The sequence below is a fragment of the Borostomias antarcticus genome (genome assembly GCF_949987555.1).
Source record: "Borostomias antarcticus genome assembly, chromosome: 11".
Classification (NCBI taxonomy): Eukaryota; Metazoa; Chordata; class Actinopteri; order Stomiiformes; family Stomiidae; genus Borostomias; species Borostomias antarcticus.
The window spans coordinates 25,944,264-25,958,181 of record NC_140244.1 but is presented as its reverse complement, the minus strand read 5'-3'; the positions used below and the strand labels follow the sequence as shown (position 1 = coordinate 25,958,181).

The 13,918-nt window shown below is 48.1% G+C and overlaps 2 protein-coding genes across 2 annotated transcripts in view; both read right to left on the bottom strand.

The window, feature by feature from the left end:
• tfe3a (transcription factor binding to IGHM enhancer 3a) overlaps positions 1 to 150 on the bottom strand; it is a 26,913-nt gene extending 26,763 nt beyond the window's left edge. Inside the window, exon 1 of the mRNA XM_084445909.1 lies at positions 1 to 150. This exon is cut by the window's left edge and continues 168 nt beyond it. The gene's annotated coding sequence lies outside the window, so the exon portion shown is untranslated.
• Positions 151 to 5,058: 4,908 nt separating this feature from the next.
• Positions 5,059 to 13,918, bottom strand: part of fgd1 (FYVE, RhoGEF and PH domain containing 1) — a gene marked incomplete at both ends in the record, with an annotated part of 44,283 nt that continues 35,423 nt past the window's right edge. The window contains 10 exons of the mRNA XM_084446209.1: positions 5,059 to 5,328; positions 6,219 to 6,365; positions 6,945 to 7,103; positions 8,205 to 8,333; positions 9,031 to 9,132; positions 9,474 to 9,504; positions 9,801 to 9,877; positions 10,141 to 10,233; positions 11,160 to 11,306; positions 11,967 to 12,025. Of these exons, the coding sequence (XP_084302335.1) occupies positions 5,059 to 5,328; positions 6,219 to 6,365; positions 6,945 to 7,103; positions 8,205 to 8,333; positions 9,031 to 9,132; positions 9,474 to 9,504; positions 9,801 to 9,877; positions 10,141 to 10,233; positions 11,160 to 11,306; positions 11,967 to 12,025 (1,214 nt within the window). The remainder of the gene's footprint in view (positions 5,329 to 6,218; positions 6,366 to 6,944; positions 7,104 to 8,204; positions 8,334 to 9,030; positions 9,133 to 9,473; positions 9,505 to 9,800; positions 9,878 to 10,140; positions 10,234 to 11,159; positions 11,307 to 11,966; positions 12,026 to 13,918) is intronic.

Below are 13,918 nucleotides of genomic sequence, written 5' to 3'. Positions count from 1 at the left end.
AAAACGGGAAGGTCCTGGAGAGACCGTGTGGGCCTGTTATTGCGCAAAAAACCCGACGAGTTCAACAACAAGTGTGGTGCTGTTCAGTCTAGATCCTAACTTCGAAGAGCATAATTCTTTGCGGTGGTAAAACGCGGCTGGCTCTTATCAGAAGTCGTCTGCTACTCTTTAGGCTCAAAGGTAAAGACTAAGATCGATCATGAATGACCCGGCAGGGATGAATCAGGGAGCGGGCTGGATGATCAAATCACTCCACTAAGCAGTCTGTTACTGGAAAGAGGGCGAAAGTAGGGGAAATCCTAACTGACGTCAGCTGCCAACGACTGATCAGTCGAGGTGAGACGGACAAGGCGGCGGACCAATCAGAGGGCCCAGCCGGCAGCGGCTGTGCTTCCTAATCCAATGGGATCGTGCGGACCAGCGGTACATTTGCATTGGCGGAATGATGGAGTTGTTTTTTACTGTATCTCGCCAAATGTTTCATCATTCATTTTTTGTGTGATATCACTGATGTTGCCGATACCAGAGCAACGCGCAACACTGACACACAATACCAAAATACAAGATAGGCTACTACTATTACAGCTTCAAGAAAATCTAATGAACGGAGTTTGAACACTATTGACTGTGGTAGGTGATGTTAAAATGTAATGAACTGGAAAGATGATATCATTTGAGATATAATTCTGTGTGGGGAATAGCCTCTGATTACATTCTCAGTGACCCAGCGGAGCTGAACACTAATGACATTGCACTGCGACTTTGACCTCACTGTAAAGCAATGGGTGAGAACCGAACAGCTTACATACAGTATATATATATATATATATATATATATATATATATATATATATATATATATATATATATATATATATATATATAGTTGGACTGTGAAGGGGTATTTGTGAAATTCAAACAGTAACTTAATTTTTTTCTTTGAAATGCTATGAATCTTCTTGAAATTCAGTGAGGGGGGGGAGAAGGGGGGGGAGCAACGGCGACACGCTGCTATGACGTCATCCTTTTATTTCACTTTTTTTTTTTTAAACCTCATAAACATTTTCATTATCTTGCACAGATGTCATGGGGATATAGACATACAATGGTACCCAGTGGCCCGCCACTAATATAATCAATAGTAATAACAATAATCAATAATCATCATAACAATTAGAGACGAACAGTAATAGTCATTCATGTTTACAGTTTTAACCTATACAGTTTCTGTAGTCACGAAAAAAAGGAAATCAATCGAGGCTTACGATAATGATACTTCAAAGCTTGATTGGCGTGTTTGTTCGGCCGGCCTCCGGCCAGGCTTGTCTCAAGTTGTCACGGTGCTCAAGTTCGGCCCCCTGTACAATATCAACCTCACTGGTCCATTTACCAATGACAATTCATCACACTGTACTATTCTATCCTTATCCTCCTAGTGTACTGTACTTCATAGTACGGTACCCCTGAATCACTGTATTCTAGCACCAGGGGGCAAGTATATACCACAGAAATATACAATAGTACTAGATAGATGTGTTGTATTAGATGGCGGATGAAGTGGTCTGAGACAAAGATCTGCTAAATAAAGTTCTATGTCAACAGAAAGGGGTTGGGGATATGACTGCTCTTCCTCCAATAGGAGCTCAGCTAGGGGCCCCCACTCCCACCAGAACAGCTCAATATTATTCACACAATGTTTTTCCCTGTAGCCTCTCCTCCATCAGGAAGTCAGTGTAAGTGTGGGTGTTGTGGGCAGGAGAGCTGGTGTGTGCGTGCAACACAAGCTTCCATTCCTCAAACACACACACACACACACATACACACACACACACATGCTCTTCTACCCACAGCCACTGCAGACAGATGACCTTGCATGAGAGGACAAGCAATCTCAGAGTCTGACATGGAAACAAAACAACCCATCTAGACTTCTATTTACCACACAATACTTGGAGAATATGAACATCTTTTTTTTCCCCAAATTGTGATTACTCAAAAGAAAAACTGGTAGTTTTTACATTTTTGGTAGGGCTTGGGAGAAGGTGGAGGGGTCTATGAAAGCTGGAGTTGGGGCTCAACAGTGAACAAGAGACCATGGAGACCATCTGAACACAATCAGACGCAAACTAAAGGTCCATGCATCAAGGAGAAATAATACAGACGTTGCAGAACCACTAGATACATTTAGGAGCATAATACAAGAGATTCGACAGGCCAAACGCTGGAAGTAAATCTTCCAAAATCGGACCAAATGAACGTCTGAGCTTCTGGCTCTGTATCAAAGAACATAATGTAAAAAAAACAATACTTTGGAGTAAAAAAAAAAAGAAGAAGAAGAAATAAATACCAAGAACCTTAGATAAAAGCCAAGGGCAAACACAGATAAAGACATAAATGATGGCCTCAGTCTGACTGTAGGACCCCAAGTGTACTTTGGTAAACGCAGAGGTAACACACAACGTCCAAACACTCTGGCTCTACTGTAAGGCATGTTGGATAGACTTTACAGGGAGAAACCTCAACCAAATATCGCAGCAGCATTGTTTAAACACTTGTTGTTGTTGTCGTTGTTGTCATTGTCGTCGTTGCTGCTGTTTATAGTTCTTTGTCTGTGTGAGATGGTACAGCTGTACTGTTTGATGTCAGGATGTGTAACCAGGTTAAGGAACCACCTGTCAACATTAGACAGTGCACATACAGGAAGCTGAGTGTCCTAGCGCAGCGCTCGGAGTGACGAGGTACCCAGCAGGTATCCTATTGGACGGAAGCTTAGAATATTAGTCAATGTTCTGATATTCTGGTTTGTAGCCACACTAGGAATGTCTACATAAGCATGGTTAGCACGGCATGAGTTGAGCTGGCTGAACGAAGAGCAGGTGCACACCGGACTGTTACTTACTAAAGACACATCTATAACTGCTCATAGCAGGTCATAACAGGCCTCAAGCCATGTCTCGGGAACAGAGAGCAAGAACAAAAAACGATATCCATTATCCAACACCACAATTTCATCTGTTTTCAAAATATTCTTTTGAATTCACATTGGCAAGTTTAAGGGTGAGATTTAAAAAATAAAAATACAGGTGTCCATGTCTTCTTCTATGTACCAAACATGTTGTTGTTCAGACGGGAGACACAGCAAAGAGGTTATGGACATCACTAGGATCCCAACAGGAAGTCAACCACATTCAACTGATCCGATTCAAACTGTAACCACATTTCAACTGAAGTCCAATTCAAACTGCACGACAGAGAACACCAAAGCCAATATACCTACAACACCGGGTCTCTGGGAAGAATAAATTATATTTACATACAAATGCTTTCACTTTCTTTATCCTAACCCTCTTCAAACACAAACACAACACCCCTCCCACCCGGATTCAAAACATTGAATATTTATGTTCCGCTGTGTCATATATATAGAATATTCTCTGTATTACTATCAAAACACTCTCAAAAAGGCAGACATTTGACATCATTTTAACCCTAATCCACGTTAAAATGATAAAAACATGACCCTCTATTACTCACATTTTCAGTCTGTCATCTTCTGAATCGTCTCTGTTAAATCCTCAGACCCCCAAGGCGTCTCATACACACCGAGCTTCTAAACATCTGTTAAACCAATGTGTTCGGATGAATAAACTATCTCCAGAAAACCTCTCCAACCTCTCTCTGTCTTCATCCCACCAGGCCACTACCTCTAAGGGGTCACAGCCACGCTCTGCAGATCTGGCTGTAATACCATCTACTGCCACTGGGGGGCAGAGGGGCTGTAGGAAATAGTCATCATCTTCTGAAGGATTGTTTTTCCTATAAAGGTTGAGCTTAGTGGAGACTGGTAAATCCTGACAGGCACTAAATATTTTCTCCGACATCAGAGTGGTTCTTAAGCCCCCCTATATAAGTCAAGGGTGCTATTTTTTAAAGGGGACATTCTAAATAGTAAATTCTAGTGCATATAGATAGAGAATAGGGGCAGAATTAGAATAGACCTCTTTGACAGTTGTTATCAAACCTCTTTAAAAATTCAACTCATTCGACCTTCTCGACAGTCTTTAAAAATACATGTGGTACCAATACCCTACAAAACATTCTAGATTGACACTCCACAAAACGGTATTCCGGATCGGAACAATCAAAACAGTTTTCCAAGAAAACATGGGAAAGTTCCGTTCAGGGTTCCAGATTCCGTCCGTCCTGGCCGGGAGAGGGGGAGGAGCCAGGGGGGCTGTGTCACTTCCTGTTGGGGGAGGAAGAGAACAGCGGTGGCCATCTTGCATCCAGCCGCTAGGCCTGCTGGGAGTCCAGTCTGTGATCCGTCTCCCCCTACAGCCCGTGTGCTACGAGGAAACCTTCAGTCTATCATCCCGGGGTCAGTGTCCAGGTCATAGACCTCACTGGGAGAGAGCAGAGCCAGAGCTCGTACCGCTCCGCCATGTTGGAGAGACAGCATCACGCTCTCTCTGACAAACGGGTGAAATAACAAACTCTCGCCATTAAGAGGAACCAACCACTCATCTAAAAACACCAGAGGGAGAGTGTGTGAGAGAGAGTGTGTGTATGTGCGTGTGTGTGTGTGTGTGTGTAAGTGAGAGAGAGAGACAGAGAGAAGTGGAAGTCACCGAGAGTGTCCGGAGCTGTGATTCACTTTGGAACAGCCAATAGGAGGGGAGTGATACGGGTCACATGGTAGTGATTCATGTTTCTGCTTCTTCTATTGGACGGGAGAGCACACGGACGGCAGGTTTGGCAAACACTGGTCACTCACGAGATGAGTAATACACCGACAAACGTACCTGTAGATATTTTCATGCAACTGACCACTGACATTAAAGATAGAGGTGTGTGTGTGTGTGTGTCTAAGACTTTGTGTATGTGCTTTCATGTGTGTGTGTGTGTGTGTCAGTGAACATGTTGTGTGTCTGTGTATAAGAAACTAGCATGTATAAGTGTGTGTGTGTGTATCACACTGTGCTGTGCTGTTGATATTTATACAGTTTGGATGTGTGTAGTGAACACATTTCTATTACACTTCTCCTCCCCTCCCGATGATCACGTGTTCTCCCCCGACGCCAGCAGCTCCTCCCCCTCCTCCTCCAGGGCCTCTGTGATTGGACCGCGGACCTGTAGCTCCTCCCCTCGGCCCGCGCGCGACAGCACCTCCATCCAGCGGCGCTGTAGCTCCTCCCCCTCGGCGCTGAAGTAGAGGGTCAGGTGACTCTGGCTGATCTTGAAGGCGTGGCGGCGTTCCAGCCGGTCACATGACTCCGGGAGGGAGACCTCGAACCCGATCAGGGGAACGCTGCGCTGGGCCTTCACATCCTGCCGGAGGGGGGGGGAGGGGCAGAAACTCAAATCATCCTTATGAGCTCATTTAATCATGTTATATGGCGTTATAACATATTTATGTGTATTATGTGGAGTACTGTAATATGTTTATAAGCATGTTATAGCATATTAATGTGTATTTTAACAGGTTTATAAGAGTACTGTAATATGTTTATAAGCATGTTATAGCATATTAATGTGTATTATAACAGGTTTATAATAGTAGTGTAATATGTTTATAAACATGTTATAACATATCTATTCATGGGTACCAAATGTAGTCCAAGATCTGCCATATTTGTGCCCTACACAGGTGTGTCAATTTGTCTGATTGCATAGGATGCTACAGTATGCACTAGATCATGGGTTCCCAAACTCGATGTGGGCCTCAATGTGGGCCTCCCTTCTGAAAACAGTGACACACCCGCGCCCTCCCAACCCCCCAAATTTGTCCATTATGCAAGGCAGCGTTAGCTAGCCCATAACGTTACACAGCTAAGTTAGCTCGGTGGCACCTGCTGCTAGTTAACGTTATGATTTTTTCACACAATACATTCATGCCTGCAGGGGGAGGCTCTCTCTGCACTGTCCACACATTTAGTATACATCTCTCCCATTATTTATTTAAATCTTCTGACCTTTAAAATCACATTTCATTCAGAAAAACCATAGACATTTTAAAAATAAAAAACATGTTTTTCCTTTTTTTTCCCCCTAACCATCCCTCCGCGCCTCCCCTGAATTTCTTTGGGGCCCCCCAGGGGAGGCCCGCCTCACAGTTTGGGAACCCATGCACTAGAGCCAATTAGACCACTTGATACACCTGTGGAGGACACAGAGACGGCAGGTCTAGGACTGCGTTTGGTCCCCATGGAGGAGCGTACCTGGGGAGCTCCGTAGATGTAGAGGACGAGCGGCTCGTTCTCGGGGATGACGAACCAGCCCTTCTGCCAGCCCCGCCCCCCGCCCTTGTCCATGTGATGCAGGAAGCTGCACATCACGCTGTTCTCCGCCGCCAGGGACGCCTGTTTCTGAATGACGCAAAAAACAAAGCCGTTACAGTAGGGCTGGGTATCGATTCGAATTTCAAGAATCGATTCGATTCCGATTCACAAGGTTCAGAATCGCGATTCGATTCGATTTGATTCAATATCGATTCGGTTAGTGTTAGTAAAACTGTTTTTTTTAGCTGTAACCTTAATTACATGACTGCCAAGTTATGCAACACATCAATACTAGGGCTGGGTATCAATACTGATTTCCAAGAATGAATGAATGAATGAATCATTGAATGAATTAATGAACTATTCATTCCTTCATTTATTCATTCATTCATTAAATAAAAGATCGATTTTGGGATTCACGAATCGATTCAGAATCATTGGATTCATGAATCGATTCTGAATCATTTCATTCAGAATCGATTCAGAATCGATGAATCGATTTTTTAAACCCAGCCCTACGTTACATAATCAATATGACCCTGCTGCTCCACAGGGGGTCCACCACAGAACTTTCAGGGGGTTCTCAAGAGAGTTTCTTAGGCCCTTTGAGAACCTTTGGTTCCACCTTTAAGACTCTCTGATTTAGTTTGGGCGAGCGCCACTGACCTCTAGGATGGAGCGGCGTCTCTGGGAGCTGCTGGCCAGGCAGGCCGGGGAGGGCGGCACGCCCACCAGCGTGGTGTAGCAGTCCACGCACACGCGGTTGGCGCGGTTGTTGTCGTACGACAGGCGGGCGCGGAACTCCGAGCACTTCCCACAAACCACCTGGAACACAGATAAACACGCCCCCGCGGAGTGAGCACGCAAACACGCCCCCGCGGAGTGAGCACGCAAACACGCCCCCGCGGAGTGAGCACGCAAACACGCCCCCGCGGAGTGAGCACGCAAACACGCCCCCGCGGAGTGAGCACGCAAACACGCCACCGCGGAGTGAGCACGCAAACACGCCGCCGCGGAACCAAGATGATATTCATGAGTGTTTTTTTGGTAACACTTTACAATAAGGGTACATTAATAAGCATTAGTTAATGCATTTTTAAGCATTAAGTAACAGTTAACTAATCTCTCTATTAACCATTTACTAATGTTATTTATGTTAACTAAGATTAACTCACCTAACCCTAACCCTAACCTTAACTAAGGTATTGATTAACATTAGTAACCTTACCTAACCCTAAATAAGCATTAGTTAACAGTTAACTAATGTTTTTTTGTGACCCTTATTGTAAAGTGTGACCGTTTTTTTGGGGGGGAGGGGGAGGTCGAAAGCCTTGCTTAACAACAGGACGCCAAAACTCGGTATTCGAACCAGCGACCTTCCAACCACTCCTCTCTAACCACTGTTCTACCTACTGGATTTCTGATAGGCTGGTATAGTAACAGACGCGACAGATGATTGGCTGATACGGTAAGCAGGCGGATGAACGTACGTGTGATAGGCTGGTATAGTAACAGACGCGACAGGTGATTGGCCGATACGGTGAGCAGACAGATGATTGGCCGATACGGTAAGCAGACAGATGATTGGCCGATACGGTGAGCAGACAGATGATTGGCCGATACGGTAAGCAGACAGATGATTGGCCGATACGGTGAGCAGACAGATGATTGGCCGATACGGTGAGCAGACAGATGATTGGTCGATACGGTGAGCAGACAGATAATTGGCCGATACGGTAAGCAGACAGATGATTGGCCGATACGGTAAGCAGACAGATGATTGGCCGATACGGTGAGCAGACAGATGATTGGCCGATACGGCGAGCGGGCGGGTGATTGGCCGATACGGCGAGCGGGCGGGTGATTGGCCGATACGGCGAGCGGGCGGGTGATTGGCCGATACGGCGAGCGGGCGGGTGAACCTACGTGTCCGCAGGCCTTGCAGTGGTGCCGTCTCTTGGTGATGGAGTTGAAGGGTTCCTGACACTTCATACACAGCGTCACCTCTCTCTCCCTGATGGGCGTGGGCGCGCGCTTCCCCAGCTCCCAGCAGCTCTGGGACAAACAGGAAGTGAGCACACCCTCAGACACGGCGCTAAACACGAGGACGGACGGCCTCTCCTGCAGGTGCACGAGGACAGACGGTCTCTCCTGCAGGTGCACGAGGACGGACGGCCTCTCCTGCAGGTGCACGAGGACAGACGGTCTCTCCTGCAGGTGCACAAGGACAGACGGTCTCTCCTGCAGGTGCACGAGGACAGACGGTCTCTCCTGCAGGTGCACAAGGACAGACGGTCTCTCCTGCAGGTGCACGAGGACAGACGGTCTCTCCTGCAGGTGCACGAGGACAGACGGTCTCTCCTGCAGGTGCACAAGGACGGACGGTCTCTCCTGCAGGTGCTGGAGCTCGTCAAGATGGAGACTGAAGGCCCGGTCCGCACGCCACTGTTAATACTCCCATCAGTCATACATAAAGACAGTCACAAGCATAGTAACCAATGGTTAAAATGTACTGTGTGTGTAAGTGTGTGTGTTTGTGAAAGTATATGTTGGGTCTAGGAAGGATGTGTGTGTGTGTGTGTGTGTGTGTGTGTGTGTGTGTGTGTGTGTGTGTGTGTGTGTGCGTGTGTGTGTGAGTGTGTCTTACACAAGTATATTTTGGGTCTAGAAAGGATGTCTGTGTGTGTGTGTGTGTGTGTGTGTGTGCACGTACATGTGTGTGCGCGGATGCTTGTGTGCGTGTGTGTCTTACAGGGGAGTTGGGCGGGGTGCAGTCCTCGTCCCGTAGGGAGCAGGTGAGATGTCTGAAGGTCTCCAGCGTCTGCTCATGTCTCTGGATGGTGGTCTGGATGGCCTGGCACACAACGGGTTAACAGGAAACAGTTAACCAGGAAGGGAGGAAGAATGAGGGGAAACAGGAAACCAGGAAGGGAGGAAGAATGAGGGGAAACAGGAAACCAGGAAGGGAGGAAGCATGGGGGGAAACAGGAAACCAGGAAGAAGAGGAAGCAGTTTAAACAGTTAGCAGTTAGCAAGTTAGCTAAACAGTTAGCAGTTAGTTAGGTAAACAGAAGCAGTTAGCAAGGCTGGGGGTGAGGAACAGGAAGTTGAAAACAGGAGGAAGAGGAAGGGAGGAGGGAGGGAGAAAGAGGAGGATGAAGGAGAGTCTGTTCTCTCCATGACTAGAGTTCTTACCTGGATCCAGTCTTTCTTTTCCTCCTCAGTCCTGCACATCACAACAAAACATAATAGTATGTTAGCTCCAGTAACCACACAGTACCACTGGACCTCTTCTATCATGTAGTAAAAAGTGCTTTTTCAACGACTACTTTGAACTGCTGCGTTCTCTTGCTGTTTGTCTGAACTCCACAGAGAACTCCAGTTCAAAGAACGCCTCCAGGTATAGCTGCAGGGTAACAAAATGGCCGCTCCTGTGTACAGGTATACAGCGTCTCCCGGGTCCAGGTCCAGGGATGATCTCATGGATGATGTCTACAGTGTGTGGACCCCAGGCTGACTCACCTGGCCTGGAGCTCCAGCGAGCGTTGCTTCCCAGACACCAGGAATGTCCGCGGAACGGAACTGCTGGTCTCCTTCAGCTGTAACACACACACACACACACACACACACACACACATACACACACACACACACAGGAAATCACTAGTCTGACCACAACTATTCAGAAGAGTTTTACTGCAGGAAGCAATCTCAGATTAACAGGCTTGCTAAAACTCCCAGGATTTCAGCCTCGTCAAGGAGGCCTTTCCCTGGTCGTATCCCGGTCCGCCGGTGTAGTAGCGGTCAGCTACTGGATCAGTGTGTAGAACAGAAATCATCCACTGAAGGGATGAGAACCCACCTCCATTCCGTCCACGTCGATACGGGCTCTGACGCCAAACTTCTGACCAATCAGCCGCAGCTTAGGAACGCAGTACAGTAGCCTATCGTTGAACTGCAGGAGGGAGAGAGGGAGAGAGAGAGAGAGAGAGAGAGAGAGAGAGAGAGAGAGAGAGGAGGGGATGGAGGTATGGACAGGGAAACAGAGAGACTTGTATGTAGTTACTTCTGATTTACTTCTAGTGAGCAGTGTGAAGGATAATACAGATTCTCTCATTGGTGGGTTCAGTCTAACTCCTGGGTCTCTCAATGGTGTGTGTTCAGTCTAAGTCCTGCATTTTCTCAATAGTGTGGGTTCAATCCAGCTCCTGGGTCTTTCAGCGGTGTGGGCTCAGTCTAACTCCTGGGTCTCTCAGTGGTGAGATCAGTCTAACTCCTGGGTCTCTCAGTGGTGAGATCAGTCTAACTCCTGGGTCTCTCAGTGGTGGGCTCAGTCTAACTCCTGGGTCTCTCCATGGTGAGATCAGTCTAACTCCTGGGTCTCTCAGTGGTGAGATCAGTCTAACTCCTGGGTCTCTCAGTGGTGAGATCAGTCTAACTCCTGGGTCTCTCAGTGGTGGGCTCAGTCTAACTCCTGGGTCTCTCCGTGGTGGGATCAGTCTAACTCCTGGGTCTCTCAGTGGTGAGATCAGTCTAACTCCTGGGTCTCTCAGTGGTGAGATCAGTCTAACTCCTGGGTCTCTCAGTGGTGGCTCAGTCTAACTCCTGGGTCTCTCCGTGGTGGGATCAGTGTAACTCCTGGGTCTCTCCGTGGTGGGATCAGTCTAACTCCTGGGTCTCTCAGTGGTGAGATCAGTCTAACTCCTGGGTCTCTCCGTGGTGGGCTCAGTCTAACTCCTGGGTCTCTCCGTGGTGGGATCAGTCTAACTCCTGGGTCTCTCAGTGGTGAGATCAGTCTAACTCCTGGGTCTCTCAGTGGTGGCTCAGTCTAACTCCTGGGTCTCTCCGTGGTGGGATCAGTGTAACTCCTGGGCTGCTCACCAGGATGAGGTATCTGTCCTGGGAGGTGCCGTTCTTGGCCGAGAGCTTGAGGATGTGTCCCTCCTTGATGAGCTCGTTGGTTGGGTTCACGATGTCCTCCTCCCCACCCAGCAGCTCGTAAACCTTCAACAGCTTCCTCATACGCTCCTGACACACACACACACACGCACGCACGCACACACACACACACACACACACACACGCACACACACACACACACACACACACACACACATGCACACACACACACACACACACACACACACACACACATACGCACACACACACACACACACGCACACACACGCACACACACACGCACACACACGCACACGCGCACACACATTAAACACATTAACACACAAAGACTACTTATGTGCTCTGTTCTCAATCTAAACGCAAGCAGATAATTCATATCAGATCATTCTCTTTCCATCTTGCAGATATGTTGGTTTAGCATGTTTATTTATGGACCTGAAAACTTAACTGAACACTTTCTCCACGGCTCAGACGAGGAGCCGAGGACACGGCCCCGTAAACACGTTTAATTACAGACGCTCAACGTTGGCCTGACGCTAACGAGCGCCGAACGCCTATCTCTAATCGCTGACGGATGCGTGATGACAGCCCGGCGGCTCGGGGAGCGTTTGATCTGGTCTGGGCTGTAGGCTCGGGGAGCGTTTGATCTGGTCTGGGCTGTAGGCTCGGGGAGCGTTTGATCTGGTCTGGGCCGCCGTGGCGTGGCGGCAGGAGGCGGGGCCGCGGGCGTCTGCTGTGGTCGAGCGGCGGCGGAGGAAAGGGACTCACCATCTTCCTGATCGCCGCGTTGGAATGCTCGGCTGCCGTGGCGATCAGCTCCAGGGATTCTAGAACACAACGACAGCCAATCAGCACTGCGACAAAACTTTATCAGTACTACGACGGAATTGAGTTAGTACTGCGAGAATACTGCGTTACAGTAATACTGCAAAGATACTCTCGTCAACGTTCTACAACACAATAATGGTGCATCATATCAGTACTGTGAGTACGGCAATAACAGGAAGAAAGTATACTATACTAGTCAGCTATACTAGTCAGTAATACTAGTCAGCTATACTAGTCAGCTATACTTGTCAGTAATACTAGTCAGCTATACTAGTCAGCTATACTAGTCAGCTATACTAGTCAGTAATACTAGTCAGCTATACTAGTCAGCTATACTAGTCAGTAATACTAGTCAGCTATACTAGTCAGTAATACTAGTCAGCTATACTAGTCAGCTATACTAGTCAGTAATACTAGTCAGCTATACTAGTCAGCTATACTAGTCAGCTATACTAGTCAGTAATACTAGTCAGCTATACTAGTCAGTAATACTAGTCAGCTATCAGTGTGTAGAACAGACAAGAACCAGGAGAGAAATCATCCAGTGAAGGGATGAGAACCCATCTCCATTCCAGAGTATTCCTCTTCTAGTACGGCAATAATACTCTGTTAGCACGGCAATGACCCTGTTTCAGTAGTGAAATCCCAGTATTTCAGTAGTATGGTGAGCTAAGTAGAGTGTGCTATATTTGTGCGGTAGTTAAGACTTCTCCTGATGTAGCAGTTCTCAGTTCATAGGCTGGGGCCCAATCCAAAGTACATTAACATGACAGGGTTGATAGACTAGCAGCCATGCTGGGCTCTGGCTATCGTCTGGAATACGAGTGCTTCCTGGAAGGCTGTGTGTGTGTGTGTGTGTGTGTGTGTGTGTGTGTGTGTGTGTGTGTGTGTGTGTGCGTGTGTGTGTGTGTGTGTGTGTGTGCGCATGTGTTTTTTCTGTGTGTATGTGTGTGTGTGTGTGTGTGTGTGTGTGTGTGTGTGTGTGTTTGTGTGTGTGTGTGAGTGTGTGAGTGCGTGTTTCTGTGTGTGTGTGTATGTGTGTGTTTTTCTGTGTGTGTTTTTTTCTCTGTGTGTGTGTGTATGTGTGTGTGTTTTTCTGTGTTTGCGTGTGTGTGTGTGAGAGTGTGTGTGTGCTCACTCTGAGCGTGTGTGTAGTCGTGGGCGTCCAGGGGGAGGCGGTGCAGGTGTGTGTGTGTGTGTGTGTGCTCACTCTGAGCGTGTGTGTAGTCGTGGGCGTCCAGGGGTAGACGGTGCAGGTGTGTGTGTGTGTGCTCACTCTGAGCGTGTGTGTAGTCGTGGGCGTCCAGGGGTAGACGGTGCAGGTGTGTGTGTGTGTGTGTGTGTGTGTGCTCACTCTGAGCGTGTGTGTAGTCGTGGGCGTCCAGGGGGAGGCGGTGCAGGTGTGTGTGTGTGTGTGTGTGTGCTCACTCTGAGCGTGTGTGTAGTCGTGGGCGTCCAGGGGGAGGCGGTGCAGGTGTGTGTGTGTGTGTGTGTGTGTGTGCTCACTCTGAGCGTGTGTGTAGTCGTGGGCGTCCAGGGGGAGGCGGTGCAGGTGTGTGTGTCTGTGTGTGTGTGTGTGTGTGTGTGCTCACTCTGAGCGTGTGTGTAGTCGTGGGCGTCCAGGGGGAGGCGGTGCAGGTGTGTGTGTGTGTGTGTGTGTGCTCACTCTGAGCGTGTGTGTAGTCGTGGGCGTCCAGGGGGAGGCGGTGCAGGTGTTTGTGTGTGTGTGAGTGTGTGTGTGTGTGTGTGTGTGTGTGTGTGCTCACTCTGAGCGTGTGTGTAGTCGTGGGCGTCCAGGGGGAGACGGTGCAGGTGTGTGTGTGTGTGTGTGTGTGTGTGTGTGCTCACTCTGAGCGTGTGTGTAGTCGTGGGCGTCCAGGGGGAGACGGTGC